The 20,242-nt window shown below is 48.6% G+C and overlaps 1 protein-coding gene and 1 long non-coding RNA gene across 3 annotated transcripts in view; both read left to right on the forward strand.

The window, feature by feature from the left end:
- Ptpn5 (protein tyrosine phosphatase non-receptor type 5) overlaps window positions 1–20,242 on the forward strand; it is a 60,949-nt gene that overhangs the window by 17,844 nt on the left and 22,863 nt on the right. For both annotated transcript variants that reach the window (XM_013126454.3, XM_040733303.1), the window contains exon 2: window positions 6,561–6,637. In XM_013126454.3, the coding sequence (XP_012981908.1) occupies window positions 6,613–6,637 (25 nt within the window). In that variant the 5' untranslated portion in view covers window positions 6,561–6,612. The remainder of the gene's footprint in view (window positions 1–6,560; window positions 6,638–20,242) is intronic.
- LOC121134733 lies at window positions 12,509–13,159 on the forward strand. The gene is made up of 2 exons (XR_005871924.1): window positions 12,509–12,857; window positions 12,939–13,159. It is a non-coding gene; the product is annotated as an uncharacterized LOC121134733 (long non-coding RNA).

Below are 20,242 nucleotides of genomic sequence, written 5' to 3' on the forward strand. Positions count from 1 at the left end.
ACATGCGCACACAGGGTTGAGGTGGTTATGTCACCTTTCTTGCCACGGAGACAGCTCTCCACATCCCCACCACCCACCTCCTCATCCAGAAGTGTCCATCTTGAGGGTCTCCACCTTCCTCAAGACACAGAACCATAAAGGACAGCTTCTACGGGAACATGACTTTGAGAATCTACAGGCAAGCCTGACTCAAGGTAGCTAGGACGTGTCTGTCTTACCTCTTGGGAAGAGAGAGTAAGAGGAAAAACAGCATCAGTACACATCTCAGCAAATCATCCTGTCCCACGCTGCCACCCCCCCCCTCCACACTTGCCTCTTTAGGGTGACGTTCTTTCCTCCGTGAATATGCCCTGCGTGCTCTCAGCCCCATTTGACATCCTCTGCTTGGATGCCACGCCCATCCCAATGCCACTCCCACTCCTCCATCAATCTTATGATTCCTCTGCCTTGTGTGGGGCCTCAATGGTATCCCAGAAAACCATGAACGCATCCTATCAGATGTCGACACAGACCCGGCTTCTTTCCTACCTGTGTCTTGCAAGAGATGTGTGTGTGTGTCCGTTGTGCTTGTCTGGTTTGCACACAGTAGTTGCTTGCAGTAAACACACATTGAAGAAATGAATGGGCCTATGCCTGCGTTAGACTCAACCAAAAGACAGTAAGACAAGTTGCCAAGCCCCTGAGGTGGGCCTGTCCGCCCCTTCCATCCTCCCTTCTTTGGGTCTCAGGCAGTTCCATGCCCCATAATGCCACCCACAGAGTGGGGAATGAGTACACCCCAGACAGAATGCTCAGGCCCCTTCTTTGTGATCCAGAGAACTCCCAAGTCTGTGGTCTGCTCAGACGGGGGCACAGATGGCTGGACACTGGACAGATGGGCCAGGAGGGTAGGCAGCTTGCTGGGATGGAAATAGCGTGAACTAGGCATTGAGAGTCCTGGGCGCAGAGTCTGTCTGTTCCCTGAGTTTGCTGCTCGCATCATTCTGAGCTCTTTGGCTGGCAACAACAGAAACACTTAGTAACCCAGGTGGCAAAGATACTCATTAGAAGCCTTAGAACGTGACACAGATGTGATGGGCCACTGAGCTCTGTTTTAGGGATCCCTCCTGTGACAAGGGGCAGGCAGGGCACTAGATGAGATGGTAGGCATCTCCTAACAAGAATTCAGGATTTGGTGAACTACCTGCAAACAATTGTTCACACTCTGTGCGACCTGACTTCTCTGTACCTCAGTTTCTCCGTCTGGATGTTCTCAAGCTGGCCTCTTTCTCTTTACATAGACAGTCTGATTTTTGCTGAGGAAAATTCCTGGCCCTGGCCCCAGATGGCACCTTTCCCTACCTGGATAACCTTGGGAATTAATTTGGGGGTGAGTGAGCACTTGTGTGTGGTCCCTGCAGGGTACTGAACTTTTCCACCTCATGTTCTATGACTAGTGACTCATTTGCGTGATGTGACCAACCTGATCGTTTCTTTTCCATCGAGCCAGCACATACCTCTGCATGCTAAACTTGCTGATAACAAACCTGAATAGGGGTTCTGCATGGCCGTCTTCTCTATGTTGAGAAGCTCCCCGCTGGATCCAGACTGTCCTCTCAGAGACCCCAAAGCCACCATCCCTAAGAACCTGACACCACCCCATATTTGAATGTCAGTGTGCCCATCAAAGGCTCAGGAGCTGGCCTGGATGCCTGGGATGCGTCGGGGGTGGAGGGGAAAGGGATGCTCCCACATCGCTGAAGTGGATGGGGGAGGCAGGTGCATTAACAGCTAAGAAGCATCGGAACAATGTGAGCAACACCAGATATGTGAGCCAGGTGTTGGGGAGCCCCAAGGGTTTGATTCTTCCCTTGAAGTTAGGAAACACTCCATGAAAGAGGTGACGGCTGAGAGGAGATACGGAGGAGGCGTAGGATATGGCAGAAGTTGGGAAGAGCATTGCAGGTTGAGGAGCAGAGAGAACCAAGGCATGAAGGTGAGAGAAGTTCCGTTTGGTAAATAGAGATGGGAGACTTGAGGAGAAAGTGATCTTGAGGAGAGCTTTGTGGTGACAGAGCGGCATGCTGGGAGGGCTGAGGGCAGGCAGGAAGTCCGTGGTAGAAGGCAAATCTGTCTGGATTGCCCCAGCTTCACACAGTCCCTCCCAGCTAAGATTCCTCCTCCCGTCTCCCCCAAACCCACCTAGGATGAGTGCCTGCTCAAGGTCCTCCTGCCACACCCAGCCCATCACCTTTCTCTTCTCTTCAGAAGCACCGCACAAAGCGCTATAGCGTCTGTTCCAGGACGCCCCCAATAGCACCCAACCACCTACTACTCCTAAGCAAATGCACTCCCCCATTGTCCTACTGCAACTTCCTCCAATCCATGGCAGCTATGTGTGTTAGCGCCACCAGCCATGGGCTCCTCAAAGTCAAGAAGGTGGTCCAGGCTGGGCCTGTAGCTATAGGGTAACTTTACGTCCACAGACACAAAGGGACAGTTAAAGGTAATGGCAATGATATCCGTGCTGCAAGGAGCTTGAGATGTGACTACTTTATTTACAGACAATGACTCAGGCCTGGGGCAGGGAAAGGGATGACCCAAAGTTATAAGCTTTGGGGAATCATAATAGCACTGGGTCACAGAAGCACCAGTCACAAAAAGCAAAAGACAGAGCCAGTCTACATGTCCACCAGCTGACGAGTGGACAAATGCGATGTAGTCTGCCCATACAGAAATTACTCACCCATAAAAAAAATAAGAAAGTACTGGCTGGTAATGGCTACCAGCTTGAATAAACCCTGAAGACATGATGCTAAATGAAAGAAATCAGACATAAAAGTCTCCATGCATGATTGTACTTCCATGAACTATCCAGAATTGGTCATAGAAACAGGAGTAACATCAGAGGTTGCCATGGCCTTGGACGATGGAAGATGGAGTGTATGAGGTACATGAGGTTTTCTTTGGGGAGGTAAAAATATGTTGTGACTAGATAATGATGGTACTGGATGTGGTAAGTGTATTCAGTGCACAGAGATGGGTTTCATGCAGGCATGGTGCACACTGCAGTCCCAGCATCAACGAGGCAGAGGTAGGAAGATCAGGAGTTCAAAACCAACCTGGGCCGCATAACAACACTGTCTCAATAAATAAGTAAATAACTAAACAGTAGATTTTGCACCATGTAGGCTTTGGGGCCAGACACCACCCACTGAATTCAGTATCCCGTGCTACTAGCCTCCACCTCCCTCCTGCCTTCAGACCTCCCAAGCTCGTGCTGGCTCCGGGAGGCTCATACACCTCTCAGTTCAGGGAAGCCACGCAGCCAAGTACAAGAAGGCCACCCCACCCGAGAGGCAGGGCTGGTGACTTCTGGGAGATGTTTTCCTTCAGTGCCTCTGCTGAAGCATATACCTCACCTGATTTCCCATTCCTCTGACCCGCCTACTCCCAGTCAGTGCCCCAAGAGTAGCACTTGTGCTGCCCAAGTCCTTACTCTGGCAACTCATCATCTTACTAGAAACATCCTCTTTAGAAGTAGCTCATGCCTTCCCTTTGGAGGGCACTACCTGCTCTCCCAGGCTTGAGTGGAACTCCCCCCCCCCCATATACAGATTGCAGGTAAAGGAGATGTCACGTCACAATGGTGTTAGCACCTCCAGCTCTTTGGGCGGATGAGAAGGGCACTGGCTTGCCCAGCATTGTATTGCCGGGATTACCATAAGCCTTAATCACAGGAGGCGCTTGGCAAATGCAGGCTAAACACACCCATCATCTCTGAGGCTCTCTGCTTCTAAGAGCAGCAGTGGGAAGCCTTTGAGTGAGTTGCTGCCTGTTGACATGAGTGAGTTTTAGCCAATGTTGCCCAGGTGATAGAGGTGGAGGAGGAGAGGGTTGCCCACAGCAATCCATTCCAAGTTGCTATTTCTGCTCCTGCTGGGCAAAGGGACGGGCAATACCCAGAGGCAGGGCTTCTCTGTGCTGTGTGAATAGACCATCGTCTCTTTTTTTTTTTTTTTTGAAATCTGGTCAAACTCCTGACGCAGCCCAGGCATGCAGCTCTGAGAAGAGGCGGGGGGCTGGAGTCCACCACAGGTCAGAATCACATCTTGCTCCATTTTCCTCCCCAGTGCTGGGGTGCTACTCTTTCTTCTCTCCTGATTATGAAATTAGTCATTTTCTAGGAAGCTTATTTATAGAGTCCACTGCACACGTGCAGCGCTGAGCTGTTCTGAATGTGGCTGGGGTGTGAAAGCAGATGTGAGTCATACGTGGGTCCCCTTCCAGATTCCTTGGTTACCGTTCTGCCCCACATCATGGGCCACTGTCTTGGGGTGTCCTCTATCAAGGGGGCTCTTACAGTAAAGCAAATTCAGGACTGAGAGTCTAGTCTCAAACTCAATCCCTTTGGCGCCCACTTTTGCATTCACCCTGCTTCAGTGTCCTCCTCTGTGAAATGAAAACTCTTCAGGATCCACCGTTCCCTGACTGTGGCTGAGGATGGTTCCAGGTGGCTTAACAAAGCTACCCATAAAGTGGCTCAGATGGTGGCTGCTTTAGGTAGCTGATGTTTTCTGAAGCACATTGCAACAGCACTCGCTTATTCTACGATCTTGTATCTATTGAACCTCTTTCTGTGAGCCAGGCACTCACTGGACTGGGCTTTGAAGATGCAAGCTAAGTAAAATTAGTAGAAGAGCGGCCATTGCTGCCTTGCAGCCTATACTCTATTGACTGACGATGGTGTCAGTCCAGCTACAGCATCAATTAAAACGGACTTCCCAACTGTGTCGAGTGCAGAATAAAAAGTCCTGGCAAGTAGAGAAATTTGAGTGCAGAGACATACGAAGGAAGGAGCCTGTCCAAAGAGAGCAGGCAGGACAGGAAGCAATGCTGAAGGAGAAATAATCTAGTTAACTGCACTAAAGGATGTTTGTCTTTGTTCTTAGTGAAATGGGATGCAGTGGGGGTATTTTTCCCAAGGAATGTTATTTGATGATTTTGAATTTTGAAGGCTGCCGCATCCTGTGTGCAGGTTGGAGACTTCCCAACCTATGCAAATGATAGACTTCGGCACTATGGTGGGGAGTGTTTTGAGGGCCAGCCTGAATGAATGCCCAAGACCATTAAGTAAAGAGCACACGTACAGGCAGGGATGCCTTGAAGGTAGCATCCCTCTGTCTCCGAGTCATGTAATCTCTAGAACTTGGGATTCTCAAAGAATGCCAGTTAGATTGAGGGGGGAAAAAATAAAACAAGACAGTGCAAGTTGAGAGTAGAAAATGCCAGAGTGGGGAGAGTCAGTCTTATCCTGGCCTTGTCAGCCTTATTGCTGAACTCTGTAATGGTCCTGAAGCAGGCTGTAAGATGAGAGACCACGTTGCAGGACTGGTGGGAAGAGAGTCCGCTGACCTTCTGCACTTCTTAGAGTTTGTGCATTAAAGGTTGTTCAGCTACCAGTTCTACTGGCTAAACTAAGATGTGGGGACCTAGTAAGAAAACCGTGGCTACCTCACAGTCAGAAAGGATGTGCGCTCCCTCAAGAGACTTGACACAGAAGGGAAGGAACTCTGGGGCCCCAGTCCTCTGAAATCTTTCTCTCAGGGAATGGCCACAGTCACGGTTCAACCACAGGAGCGCAGATCCCAGACTCCAGAAAGCACAGCAAGTGTGAAGGGATCATTCTCTGATAGGCACAGTTCTGATCCAGCCCACAAATGCCAAGGGACCAGAGCCATTGGGACACACATCTGCATTGCAGGCCATTGCCAGAACAGAGGACCCTCTGAGCATCATGGTGTCTGCCCTGCAGATTTGTTGAGTCATTTTCTGGAATCAAATTGATTTCCAGCAAGCTTTTTCCAGTTCATTATGTGAATTAAAAAAAAAAAACTAGACCCTAGGGCAGTCTATTGGGTATCCTGATGAGCTAGAAAGAGGGTTTTCTGGGGGTTGAATAGACGGCTTCCTGGTCACAAGCATTTGTCATTCTTCCAGAAACCAGGCTTCAGTTCTCAGCACCCACAAGGTGACTCACAATCACCCGTAACTCCAGTTCCTCTCTATATGCACCAACATGCACATATTTACAGCATCATTACCATAATCGTCATCACCATCGTCATCATCACCGCTAACAAAGGAATTAGAAGAGTAAATGGCACTGCAGTAAGAGCATTAGCTTGGAGCTCTCCAGTGTAACTTCAAATCCAGCCTCACTCTGATGAGACCTTGGACAAGCCACATAAAACCTCCTAAGCCTTGTTTGATGAGCTCTGCTGCGTGGGGTCATGGTGAGGTCTCTATTTCAGAGTCTGTAGCAGGTGAGCCAGTCTTTTGTGGTGTGGATGATGGTGGTGGTGGTAATGATGGTGGTGATGATATATGGAAGATACCTACCAAACACTGTCTCTCCTCTGTGGCTTGACGCCCTAAGAAGCTGCTCTTTCCCTTGGGTTCCCTGATGAGGTGGAGCTAATCAAAGGAGTACTGAGGGAGACAGCTTTTCATCTTTGCCGGAGGCTAAGACTCTTGGTGCTGAACCACCAGCATCCCTGACCATGTCTTTCCCACTGCAGGAGTGAGAGAGAGAACCCGGCTGCTGATGACTCCGAGGGAGGGGCCCTGGACATGTGCTGCAGTGAGAGGCTGTCGGGTAAGTGTCCTCACCACTCCTATGACCCAAAAACTCAGGGTGGAGAAAGAGGGTACCGGCTGTCACAGAACTAGAAGTTCAGTTGCCTATGAACTTGCTGTTCTGAGGTCTCTGTCTAGCTGGGGATTTGTTTATCAAATCCTCAGTGTCCTGGGGCCATTTAGGGCATTTCTGTCTCCTCTGGGAGAAAGAGCAGACATCTGAAGGTGTGTTCAGGGTTAGAGGGGACAGAGACAGTAGACAAGGGAGCTTATCCTGGAGAGAGAGCAGCAGACCAGTGATGGCTTTAGAAGCAGTGGAGGAAATCTAAACCAGGAGGGTGACCCAGCAGCAGGCAGAGCTGCCTGGCCGAGAGTCAGAACCTGCAGCTGGAGTCCAGGTGACCACAGATGTGGGAGTCTGCCAGCCTGAACCCCTGCCGTGGCTGTCACCATGGAGACAGCCAGGGCACTGTGCCCACAGAGTGGCAGCATGGCCCTCCAGTTGGAGACCATACTCCTGGTCAAGATAAACTGCATTCAAAGAAATAGAGTGGAGAAGACAGTGGAAGAGGTTTATTTTCTCTGTATATGTTTCAATTATTTTTCTTATAACAAGTGTCCGTCCTGGTGATATTACAAAATAAAGGCAAGTGGAACATTTGAAACTTTGCCATACCTTTGTAGCACAGCCTGCATTTCCACATCCTCCACCCAAATGTTGGCTTTAAAAATAGCCTTTTGAATTCTAACTTTGAGGCCTCAAACCTGCGGTGTCTGAGAAACCTCGGGATCACGCTAGGTACGAAGCTTCAAAATGTCGTCTCCATATAGCGTTTAAGATTGGCATTGAAAACAAATAGACGTGACTCTGAAGCAGTGACTTCAAAATAAGCAACCACAGCATCCACTGCCCACCCTTCCCCATCTCCCCTGGCTTGTCTAGCAGCCTGAGCCCCTAGTGCAGATCTCCCTTATACGGTAGGGGCGCCATTGCACACCGTAATCCCCTGGTTCTGCCGGTGCAGCAATGATGCAATTCATAGGAGGCATGCTGGAGGACCAGAAGGAGCTAGCTGGAAAAAGAAGGATTCTCTGAAGGTTGTGGAAGTTGAGTCTATATGAAGGGCCACTGTATGCCTGAGACAGCACATCTACCCTGCATAGTTTAGGGGTATGACTTAAGTCCAACACATAGACATAAAAGAAGATCCGGGCCCACAGGATGAAAAACTTACTTACTTTCTGACTCTCAGAGTGATCCACTCATAGAACTGATGATTCCAGAGAAGGGAAATGAGTGTTCCATCACTGGAAGCATTCAAGTATTGGGAGATAAGCAATGGAGAGGAAATTTCCACAGTGGGTGGGAGGTCTCAGTGACATCAAAGTCTCTTGCAACTATTAAATACTTCTGTGATTCAGATATGAGTCACAGAACTTGGAGATGATTCTACAATCAGAGATGGCCCCACTGGCTAGAAAATATCCCCGGAAAGTAGGACATAACGTATAGGAACCCAAGGAGGATCGTGGCATGGAGGATAGAGCATGGGGCTTGGCATTTGAGTCTGACTGTGCTATTTCCAGGCTGCATGTTTACGGGCGAGTCATTTAACCTTGCTGAACCTGCCCCCAGTCCTTCATATGAAAGTGGAAATAACATCAACGTGAATATTCATCTTCACAAAGGTCCTGGGGAAGTAAATAAATGTAGCCACTCATTTGTTCAGCAAGTCCTTTTACTGAGGCCCCACCATGTCTCAGATACTGTACTGGGTACTGGGGATGTAGTGGTAGATGAGACATGGTCCCTACCTTAAGGAAGGTTCACAGACAAGTTCTGCACTGAGCCAATCCTGGAAAATGGGACAAAGCCACAGCAGAGAGGTTACAGTAGGAAGCACAATATGTTTAATTCTAACTCTCCTCCCCCAGAGCCAGAAACAATGTCGAATGGAAGAGGAGATTAGTCATCTCCATTGAAGCTGGCGCACTGCCTGCCTTATGCAATGCTCAGGAAGTTGGTATCATTTACTGCCCCCATCTTACAGATGACAGGACCAAGTCCCAGGGACGTTGGGCTTCCTTCCCAAATTCCCTTAGCTAGATGATGTTTGGCAAGGGAAGGCCCAGCCCAGCCATTCCTGAACCCGTGTCCTCACCACTACCCTGTGTTCTTCCCTCTGTTGTCTCCATAGAGTCCATGTTGTCTGTAGAGCGAGAAAGAGTGAAGGTGTGTTTGTCTCCCCCCCCCCCCCAGGGGAGTCAGGCAGGGTCACTGTCTCTTTCTGTGTCCTACTTCTGGAAAGCCCCATCTGCCAAAGGCCAGGAAGATGTATGCCCCCTAGACACCCAGGATGCCAGGCAGATATGGTATTGGAATCATTGTCTATCTTTTGTGACCATGAGCTCTTTAAGGCAAGCCCTCTCTGGCTCACTTCTGTGTCCTCCATCTTCCATGCCCACTATTTATTCAGCCATGTTTTCATTCATTCACCACTAACTGAGCATCTGCATGTGACTGACACTGTAGTAGGCTCAGAAGATCCAATAGAAAACTCAACTGAGAAAGTGCCTACCACACAGGACTATATTTATGTATTAAGAGTGGGTTGGACATCTATGACCTCACAATTGTACATATTATATTTAATGAAAATCTTAGAACATGTTTTGTGGTTGATATATTCTCTCTTTAAATTCGTGCCTTTCTCTGTTACGGTGTAAAAGTAGTCATGGGCCACATGTTAGTGCATGTCTTCAGCTGTATTCCAACTCAGACTTGCTTATGCAAACAAACTGCCACCCGGGTCTGAATTGCAGGCTGTAGTTTATTCAGGAATGTCCTGGTGAAGATGGCTTTGAATGTGATACTCAGCTTAGCACCTCTGTTCTTGATAAAGAGAAATCAGGAAAATATGTGGTGAGGGAAATGTCTAGTAAAGACCATTATTCAGATGCAGCTGACTAACGATATCCCCAAATGGAAGCTTTCCTAATGGAATCCCCAAAACCCTACTTGAGGGATGCTTCTTAAAGTTATGGTCATTTCTCATACTAGAGGTTATGGAACATGCTACTGAGAGGCAGCTTGTATCTGTACTTGCTTTAATATTGCTTTTTGTTGTTGTTGATGATGATGATGATGGGGCTTTCTGAAGAATGTAACTTGCTCCCCCCCCAAAAAAAACTATAAGACATACGCTATAGATAACTTGGTTCTTACCCAACATCTTTTCACTTCGTCTGTTGCTGCCCTGTGCTTAGGATTGAAAGCCTCAATTTTTACCTCTTTCATAATAAAAACCTTCAGGTGAAAAGAGTAAAAGAAAAAAAGAGTGGGTTTGCAAGCTGGAGAGATGGTTCACCTCGTAAGAGTATGGGCTGTTCTTCCAGAGGGTCTTGGTTCAATTCTCAGCACCCACAAATCGTCTGCAGCTCCATTTGCTCCATGATCACCCCATGCATGTAGTGCATAGACATGTTTGCAAACAAACACCCACACACATTAAATACATTATTTAAAGGGAGAAAAGTGGGGCCTCAGGTCTTAGGCCAGGCTCAGTCACTAATCAGTGAGATGCTAATTTCACCCCTCCCCCTGGATCACCCCCTCCCCCTGGATCTGCTATCTATAAAGCGTCAAGATTAGTCTTCAGTGCCATACAGAACTGTTGGATGGCTCAGCGAATTAATAGAGAGCCGAGAGAGGAGTTTGCCGCACCGCAGTGCTACATAAGTGTTCACTGCAAAGGGAGGATGGGCCACAAGCAAGGAGGAGGCGTCACTTGGCAAACAGTGGGAAAGACTATAGAAAAAGATGAAGGCTAAGCAGAGGGAGGAGGAGAAGGACTACAAGGTAGTTTAACATTGTGATGGTCTGTGTGGACCTGAGCCCGGTGTGGAGCAGATTGCCACAAAGGCCAGTCATCCAGATCTGCTGACCTAAATGGAAACTTGGTCATAAAACAAATGGATGTACAGAGGTCAAGAGCACTGGGGTGCTGGGCCTCTCTAGAAGAGCGCATGGACGCTGTGAGCAATTGCATAATGATAATGATGGTATAAGAACACAGTAAGAAGTAGTTTCTCTCCCTCCCTACTCTCTTCCCTGCTGGGCAAGTCACAGGCAGAGCTAGGGCCAGCCACGCCAGGATGACTCATTCATTCCCACACAAACTTCAGAGTAGAGTGACATGGCCAACACTCAGAGCCTCGGTCACCCGGACCTGAGCCAGCGTCAGGCAGGTCAGACAGACCTCCTTAGATAATGCTTTCTGGAGTGAAGATGTCTGTAGACATCACCAGCAAACCAGGAAGCCCACAGCTGCCTTCAAAGCAGGTAGGCTGCTCACACCCTCCAGGGCACTCCCCCGTGTGCGCACACTTGTGTTTGTTCTCATTTGACACAGCCGCACGCTCGCGTACACGCACGCACGTGCCCACACAGTCACCCAAGCACGTGGCCTGCCTCAGACTCGCAGGCAGGGCTCTGTGGGGGTGGACGAGCACCTCCCGAGGACACACCTGCATGCCTTCTTCCTCTTGCCTGCACAGCTCACTTGGCTCTGCAGCTCCATCAGCCTTTGTCCGTCCGCCACGCAAGCTCCCTGGCAGCTGAAAGGCACGCTAGCTCTCTTACTCTCCTGAGGTCTCTCCTGGGACTGTGCCCTGATCTCATGCACGTGCACAAAGACCAGAAAGCACATTCCTGCCCCCCACATTCCCTGTCCTTTCCTTGGCGCTTAGTCACTCTTGGTTTCCGGAACCAGTGGTAGGCACTTGGTGTAGACCTAGCTGCCTTCTCTACTCCATGCACATGCGGACTTCTTTTCTCTCCCCCGCCCCCCACCCCCGTGCGCATGTTCCTTTTCCCATGGTCTCTTCTCTTCCACTCCCCTTACATGCTCGCCTTTCTTACTTTGCAGTCATCCAAACGCATGGGTGCATTCAAAGCCACACTCCCAGCTCTTTGGTATGTGTGTAGGTGTTCACATTTGCATGAAGGCAACAACCACCGCTGATGCTGGGGCCTCCCTTCCTTCCCCCAGCTAGCACTGGTGTGAGCCCACCCTCAAATCCAATAGCTTTCTTAGAGTACACGGGAGACTGAGACCAGCGATAGCCAGGCTGTGAAACAGAGCGACGTCATTAAGTCTTGCTTTCAGTGTCTCCAATGGGAAGATTTATGGGCAGGCCATCTCCCAAGATTTGCAGGAACTGAGGCCAGGTCACAAGTGAGGCCTCTGACAGTATACCACCTCCTGTTCAGTCTTGGACTGCAAGGACCCTTGCCCGTGTGCGTGTAAGCACATCACTCTGTGTAATCAATCATGGTCCACAGTCCACTCCAATCAGTACATAGCCTCAGAAAGATGCTCCTGAAGGGAAAACCTTGCCTGCCTCAGGTCATGGTAAAAGGGAATTCTGAAGTTGTCATTGTTAGAGTACTGCTTGACAAGAGGGCGTGGATACCAGTTAGGTGCGTGGGCACCTCTCCTGGGCCTTGTGAATCATTGCCCTGTAAGGATGGTGTAACCAAGTTGGGCTTCGGTGACACACACCTTTAATCCCGGCACTTGGGAGGGAGAGGTAGGTGAGTCTCTGTGAGTTCAAGGCTAGCCTGGTCCACTAGAGCTAGTTCCAGGACAGCTAGGGCTGCACAGAGGAAACCCTGTCTCAAAAACAAACAAACAAACAAACAAACAAACAAAGAATGGTGTGGCCAAATGAGAGGGAATGCAAGTCCCATGTCTAGGAATGCCTTGAGACCAGGGTACTCCAGAAGCCCTTTCCAGCGGACTAGAGTCATGATAGTCCTCCCTACCCTAAGAGTTAAATGTATGGCATTCAACTGGGTTCGTGTTTCAGCTCTGCCACTCACTGTACTATGGCCTCAGGTAAATCATCGGCTCTGGCCCCAACATTCTATTCTCTAAACTATAGATGGTGATGCAAGATCTTCACAGAGGTCCTGGTAATGAGTTAATAGATTGAAAGCGTTTATTGCTTGGCGCTCAGTCAATGGTAGCTGATAACAATGGTGGTCATTCCATAGTATGGAATATGAACATAAAAATTCTTGCATTTTTATGAGCCTGCTCCAGGGCCCAGGTGTCAAGTTCTGGCCAGTCCTTCGGCAGTGTGGCTTATAGCTCTTCCATGAGTCTCCATCCCAGGCCTGAGATCTCACAGAACCAACGCAGCCTCAGACAGGAGCTGTCTGCTTGCAAAATCAGGTAGGAAAGGGGCCAGCACTTATGGGAAGAGAAGCTCTGTCCATTTTCCTTCCCTGAGACGGACGTGCGGTGATATTGTAGGAAGGCACCTGGATGTGCAAGGACACCGAGAAGAGGGTCTCTGAAGCCGCCGTCCCACAAAGCTTGATGCCAAAGCCCGCTGGGATAGACGAGAGCTCATCACTTGCCCAAGACATGTGGGGGCAGGTGTTCCCCTTTTCCTTCGCTTTGCCCAGTGTCAAGCCACCCTCGCTCTTGAAATACTCTTTATAACCTTCTCAAAATGTGTCCTTTCAACATCACCCTTGACTCCAGCTGATTTTATTCTTCTCGGGTCTCAAGTGTCTGTTTTAGTTAGCTGTTGTATTGCTTCCTTATAAGCTGTCTCAAAAACTCAGGAGCTTCAGACAGGGAACATCTTACCTGCCCACGAGCTACCGGGTCAGGCAGGGAGCACTTCTGTTCCGCGTCGGCTGAGATCACCCACCATGCTGCGCTCAGCTGCTTAAGGCCTGGGAAACAATGTCCATGCACCTGGTGCCTCAGTCTCTACCATGTGGCTTTGCTCTCTCTTTAGTCAGCCTGGGCTACCTCATGGCACGGCGGTCATAAGCCCATCAGACTTCTCACATGGCATTCTGAGAGAGTGGAACAGAAGCTTCAGGTTTCCTGAGCCTCAGAAAAGAAATGGTAGCATTATTTTGATTTATTGATCAAAGCTAGCCACAGTCTCAGCCCAGATTCAAATGGAGGAATGTCGCACCTGCTGTGCGGCCTGCATCCAAAAATGTAGCGAGGTGGTCGGGATAGATGACACAGAGACCGGTCGGTTGCTTTAAGAAAACTTTATGCTTCCCAAGTCAGCTTAGGAGGAGACCCCAGTCCGCTTAGGAGAGCTCTCAGGAGAAGTCTCAGGAGAAGTCTCTCAAGAAAAAGGAGCTTCCCTTTTTTAAGGACTTTTGCCATCCATTTACATACCATTCTTTCCTCCTGGCTGGTGGTCTAATCTCCGGCCCCAGAATCGGGGAGACACCACAGGGCAACAGGAAGAGGCATCTAGCCGTAGGAGGTGTGAAAGGCATGGTATTTCAGTGAGCAAGCCCTTATCTGAGCCCTAAAGCACTAAATTGTTTTCAGTAAACATTACATAGATGCCTGCTCCCAGGCCAAAGGGGAAGTGGGTTTCTGCTCAAGGTCTGGTGTCCCCACAGAGGAATACATCTAGGAATCTACACCAGCTCATCTGCCACAATATCCTTTATCAGCTTCTCTGTTCTTCTTACACTCCCTCCTTTCCTAAATATCTATTCCTTTCTCCCTATTCCATGTCCCATTGTTTTTCCAAACCTTTCCTTATTTCAGCTATGCACCTATGCAAATCTTGTGTCTTTGGCTCTTCTCCCGTACTTGCAAAGAGCGCGGCTGTGTGCAGGCTCACCCCCAACATTTGTAATGCCGCTGTGTGCTACATCAAAACAGTTTAATGTTGGAATTAAAGCTAACAGGATTTTAAATGAAATACGCCCTGTCCTTCTACATGGGCAGGTATTCATCTGTAAGGAGTATAGAATTGTGACTCCTTGGTGTTCTGCGTCAAGATACAAGGTTTAGAGAAAGCCAGTACTAGCCTAGCTGGCTCCAGCCACCGCAAGGATGCTCACATGCACTTATGTGCGTGGGCACTCTGGCCCACACGTCTGGTCTCCCAAACATAACTTCTTCAAACTAGAAATGCACACAGCAGTGTGTTGCAAGTCAGAAAGCAAGAGAACACCATGCTGAACAAGCGGGCTCAGGCCAGTATGCACAGAGAACCTTTCGATTTGTGTGTGAATGGGGAAATGTCTTCTTGGCTCCATCTATTTCTCACCTCTGAGAAAGATGCCTTGTAAAAGAATAGAGATGAGGGCTGGGCGGTGGTGGCGCACGCCTTTAATCCCAGCACTCGGGAGGCAGAGGCAGGCGGATCTCTGTGAGTTCGAGGCCAGGCTGGACCGACAGCCTCCAAGACAATACAGAGAAACCCTGTCTCGTAAAACCAAAAAAAAAAAAAAAAAAAAAGAGTAGAGATGAGCCCTTGAAATGTAAGTCCAGACCAAGAGCCATTTTCCTGGTGTAATGCCAGGGCTGACCATGTGTGCCCTGGTGTTGGGCATCACTTTTGTTGCTGGGCTAGGACAAGCCCCCACACCATTCCAGCCCCCCGGGTCATTCTCCTGCACTGGGAAATGGGGAAATCAGTTTTCGCATATCAGCTGTGAGGCCACAGCGAGCTGGTATGTGCACGGAGCTTGTAAACTAGTCTATTTGCCTGTCTGCTCACTTTCTAATTGTTGGAATCAGGCCTGGATATGAATCTGAGCTCTTCCTTTTAAAGCTTGGAACCCTGCACAAATCATTCCACAACTCTTAAGTGTCTGTCAGCCCCACTCAGGCTGTAGCTGACTGTGACTGTTAAGAAAGATTGCCAAATTCTAGTCGACTATCACCACGCTTAATACAGACCATTTCTGGGCCAGCAAGATAGATTTTTCAGATAAAGGCGCCTGCTGGCAAATCTCACGACATAAGTTCGATCCCTGGGAAGTACATGGTAGGAAGACAAACCCACTCTGCAAGGTGGTGTCCTCTGACTTCAACACACATGCCATGACAAACGTACACTCAAAGCAAGGAATTAATTAAAAACATATTTTTTAAAAGACCATGTCCCCATCACAAACAAGGCCATTTGGGTATGTACTTCTTATGTCCACCCTCTGCCAACATGAGCAGCCCACACCCAGCATCAAGGCCCACACAACCATGCCAGCCTCTCAGACCTACCGTGATACAGTGTGAGTCCAGCCTGTTGTGGGAGTCTGCTGTCTCAGAAATGAATAAGGCTACTTGTGTTAGGCAAATTCTGTCGGACAAGTTTCCAAAACCTTTATAGCTTAAAACGTTTGTTATCTTACTGTGCTTTTAATTCAGGCACCCAGGGGATGATTTAAATGGCTTAGGGTTCTGGCCCAGCCTCTCAGAGCATCTTAAAATGTTGGCCATTGTACAAAAATCTCAAAACTGAGCCAAGGCTGAACATCTACTTTATCTAAGGTCCACAGGTTGTTAACATGCCTCATATCCCTGCAGCCTGTGGGTCTTAGTCCCTCTCCAAGCAGGCCTCTCCATAGCTACCCAGTCAGGAAACTGTTTCCCGCACTGTGAGTGACTCCAGAGAGTGTGCCATGCAGGAAGGAGCACCTCAGATGAAGTCACAATCTCTGCTAACCTGATCTTAGAAGTCATATGCCTTCACTTCCACTATATGCTTTTGGCCACAGAGCCTACCACGGTTGCCGTGTGGGAGAAACTGAACGAGGTTGTGAGTACCAGGGGGCAGGATCATTGATGGCCACCTTGGGGGATATCTACCATAATGCTTAAAAGTTGAATAATTAATTTGAAAAGCTCTTAACAAAGCTTAATATAGCTATCACCCTCCATCCAGCTTCATTTTCAACACACTAGACTATTTTAGCATGCTTCCTTATTAGTATCGTTCAATGTTCAACTTGCAAGGGAAGTTCTATAGAGTTGTATACGTGGTCTAGTGTGTTCTTGATCTTAAAATTTTAATATAAAATGTTCATCTTTTAAAACAGTTAAATCCTCATAATCCAAGGAGATGTAGTCTTAAAATATGCCAATGAAGCCAGGCGGTGGTGACGCATGCCTTTAATCCCAGCACTCAGGAGGCAGAGGCAGGCGGATCTCTGTGAGTTCGAGGCCAGGCTGGACCGACAGCCTCCAAAACAATACAGAGAAACCCTGTCTCGTAAAACCAAAAAAAAAAAAAAAAGATATGCCAATGAACTGTAGGGGGTAGTCTACTAACAACAAAATACCAAAAATACCAAAAAAGACATGAAAATTAAATCAGGGCCTTTCTCAGCGTGATAGGACTATGAAAGACTCGGCTTTTCTTTATTCCTTTATGGAAAGGTGGTCTCTGCACTTTCCAAAATCATTTTTACACAAAAGGATTAAGCATTCCAAAATGCTAATCAAACAGTAGTTGTAGGTGGTGAGGACACCCCTACCCCTGCCTGCTCTCTTGGTAGACCCCAAACCTGGGACTGACCCAAACCCACAAATCCTAATGGGAGCTGATTAATCAATTCTGTGGGGGAACCTCTGTAAGGAGAGATGACCACAAAACATGGAATCCTGTTTCCTTGCAGAAAACCAACAAAATGACTCAGAGGTCACATTGGTGAACCCACTCAGTGAAGGGGAATTCAAAGCCTCCTGGACAGTCATCTATGCTGGCACCGAAGCCATGAGCCTCTCCTGCTGGGAGGTGTTGTTTCCAGAACAGGATCTCTCTGGGAGCTAGAATAAAGAGTCCCAGGCTTCTGTTCTATCTTTCTCTTCAGACACTGGACCAATTTCTAGTTCAGAGGTTTGGTTTCTGGTTCCCTTAGAGGTGAGAGGGAACTGAGAGTGTTCAGTCACTGCCAACCTTGTTTCTCAGCATCTGCCATCAGCCCACCGTAAGTGGTCCACACGGGCCCCCGGCTTGGCTTACTCAACTTGCTTTCTTTTCTCTCTGCTGTCCCCTCTATACACAGGTCATGTGTTTAATGTTCATTCTTGTCTCTGCCCTTGCTGAATAATGTCAGTATTTAATATTCTATATTGTTAACTGTGTATATTGTACAGGTGGTTCTTGACTTATAATGGTTGGAATTAGAGGGTTGTTTTTTTTTTTTTTGACTCAAAGGTGAAGGTGAGGCAGTAGAAACAGAACTTCAAATTTTGATCTTCTCCCATGCTAACAACATAAAGTTCACTGCTCCAACAGGATGCTGGGTAGCCACAGTGAACCAAGGCGTCTAGTCAGTCAGATCACCAGAATAAATGACTGAGTTTTTGTCCTTTTGCTAACCCTGCTATTCAGTAGGTTAGGTGGGATAAATGCATGTCTACTCAGGATATTTTCAACTTGCTGTGTTTCTTGGGCAGTAACTCCATCTTAAGTCAAGCACTCACACTTGTTGGATTTCAGATTTGGTCCTCGCATTCTAAATGAGAGGCTAAGGTACATCATGGGGCCATGTGTGTCTTGATGTTTTGCTCCTAACGAATGCAAATACTCTCTTTATATCCCTGAACCTTTCTCTTCCCCTGACAACGGGGGTGCAGCTCCAGGAGGAAAATAGCACCATGATAGAGTTTCTTTTCTTTTTTTTTTTTTTTTTTTTTTGTCACCCAGGAAGAGGAAATCTCAGTTGAGATTTGTAGGCAAGTCTGAAGGGTGATTTAACCAATGGTTATTGTAGGAGGATCCAGCCCACCGTGGGCGGTACCACCTTGAGGATTATTGTGGGGAGGGTCCAGCCCACCATAAGATGAAACAGACCATCTCCTCCTCGGGTTGCTTTTGGGCATGGTGTTTATCATAGCAATAGAAAGCAAACTAGAACACGCAGGGACTATGTAAAATTTTCCTTGAGCTTTGCACCTTGGAGCTCACCCTCTGGTTCCATACCAGATCCCTGCAGAGAACCTGGAGACAAGAGTTGTTGTAGGTGGGGCCTGAGGAGAGTCACAGGAGCTAGAGCGTGTTAGTCCTTTCCTATTGGCCGTGGCCAGGGCTTTTGTTCTTTGTCCTGAGTTCAAAGAGAAGGCACTGAATGAAGCTAAGCAGCAGGCTCAGGGATTCCGTTTTAAGCAGGAGAGTCTTAAAAGCTGGACAGGCCCTTAAAGACCTGCTCTTTAAATTCACGAAAGGCATAGAGAGGCAATGGGATGGCCAGGGTCACAAGCCTGACACAGAGCCCTCAGGTTCTACCACCTGGAGAACGTGGAGAATGAGTCTCCTGGGCCACCAGCCGGCCATCTGATGGTGGCAGTTCCTGGAGATTTGTCACCCAGCTGTCTGGGGTGGGTGGGGTATGCCTCGGATTGCTCTTATTCCCCTCCTGCCATCTGAACTGTCTTCGACTTCTGAGGTCATTTAGCAGAAACTGCTAAGGAACTCCGAGCTAGGACTTGGACTGCCACTGCCTTGGGCTTAGGCCCCAGTCCTTCGGGATACCTCCATACAGCGCGTGTGAAACCCCTTTGCTGTCTCATTCATGAGAGAGCTAATGAGAGAGTTTAGGGACGGACCTCTGAACCAGGGTGTAGTGGTGCACACCCATAATTCCCCATCGCTCAGGAGATAAAGGCTGGAGGATCAGGAGATCAAGGTCATCTTCAAAATGTATTGACTTCAAGGCCAGTCTTAGGCTATAGGGGGCCCTGTCTCAAAAATAAACAAAAAGACTCTTATTCTCTGGACCTCCGTTTCCTCATCAGAGAAACAAGAAGGTGAAATGAGAAACTCGTCTTCCATGTGTCTTTGTGCTGAGATCTCTGGCACTGGGGTTTGCGGTACCCCATCACCCCAGAGTCTCTGACGTCTGTCCCTTTGGCTCTCAGTGTGGTGACTGGGGCAAAGGACGCACCCATAGAGTCTCACTGATGCTTTTTCCCCTCATCCTTCGGAGCCTCCACTCCAGAGAAGCACGGAGCGCTCAGCCTTTGTGGGCAGCTGCAAAGCTGTTTGCAGTTCCACACAGAACGGCTCCATTGTATCCCATCCAAAGGGTACTTGAGCTGCATTTTGTTTTGAAGGTGTGCTCACATTCTGGATTTAATTAACCGGCAGAGACAAAGCGTCAATGTTTCCTCACCCCCAGTCCGTACCCATTCTACCTACCCAATGACCCCAGTACTCAGCCAGCAGTCTCCAAGCCCCAGCCCACGTCCAGGTGGGGCGCTCATTGTCCTCCTGGAGGCTCAGCTGGCACATGAAAAGGAGGTCCTTACCACCGCCTGCCTCCCCCACCTCACCTCTTACCTCTCTGGCTACCGTTTATCCATGATCTCCTAGGCACCAGGACAAGCATTTGTGTGTTTTTAGTTCATGGTGTCCGAAAGGTGCTATGAGATAGTACTTGTACATCCATTTTGTACAGAACTAGGTTCAGAGTGTCACTTAGCCACAGTGCTTATCCAGGGTCACATGTAGGAAATGCCAAAGCTGGACCTCAAACCCAAATCTGTAGGTCTCTAAATCTTTGGACTCCTAGCCGCTACACAAAGCTGCCTGCCCAGAAGACAGGCTGGTCCAGCTTTAGTGCACTTTAGTTCTACTTCAAGTTCCCTGGAAGTCTGCTACCTTGAGTTTCCACACGCAGTCTCCCACCAGGCCACCTTCCAGAGAGTAGACTCTGATGTCTATGAGCAGTGCTCAGCCCACAGGCCCACTGCAGACTAAGCAGTAGACACCCCCTTGACTTCCAAAGCCCTCCCCACTGCCTTGGTGGTAGCCCTGCTTTAAGAGTATCACTAAC

The sequence above is a fragment of the Mesocricetus auratus genome, unplaced genomic scaffold (genome assembly GCF_017639785.1).
Source record: "Mesocricetus auratus isolate SY011 unplaced genomic scaffold, BCM_Maur_2.0 Super-Scaffold_100030, whole genome shotgun sequence".
NCBI lineage: Eukaryota > Metazoa > Chordata > Mammalia > Rodentia > Cricetidae > Mesocricetus > Mesocricetus auratus.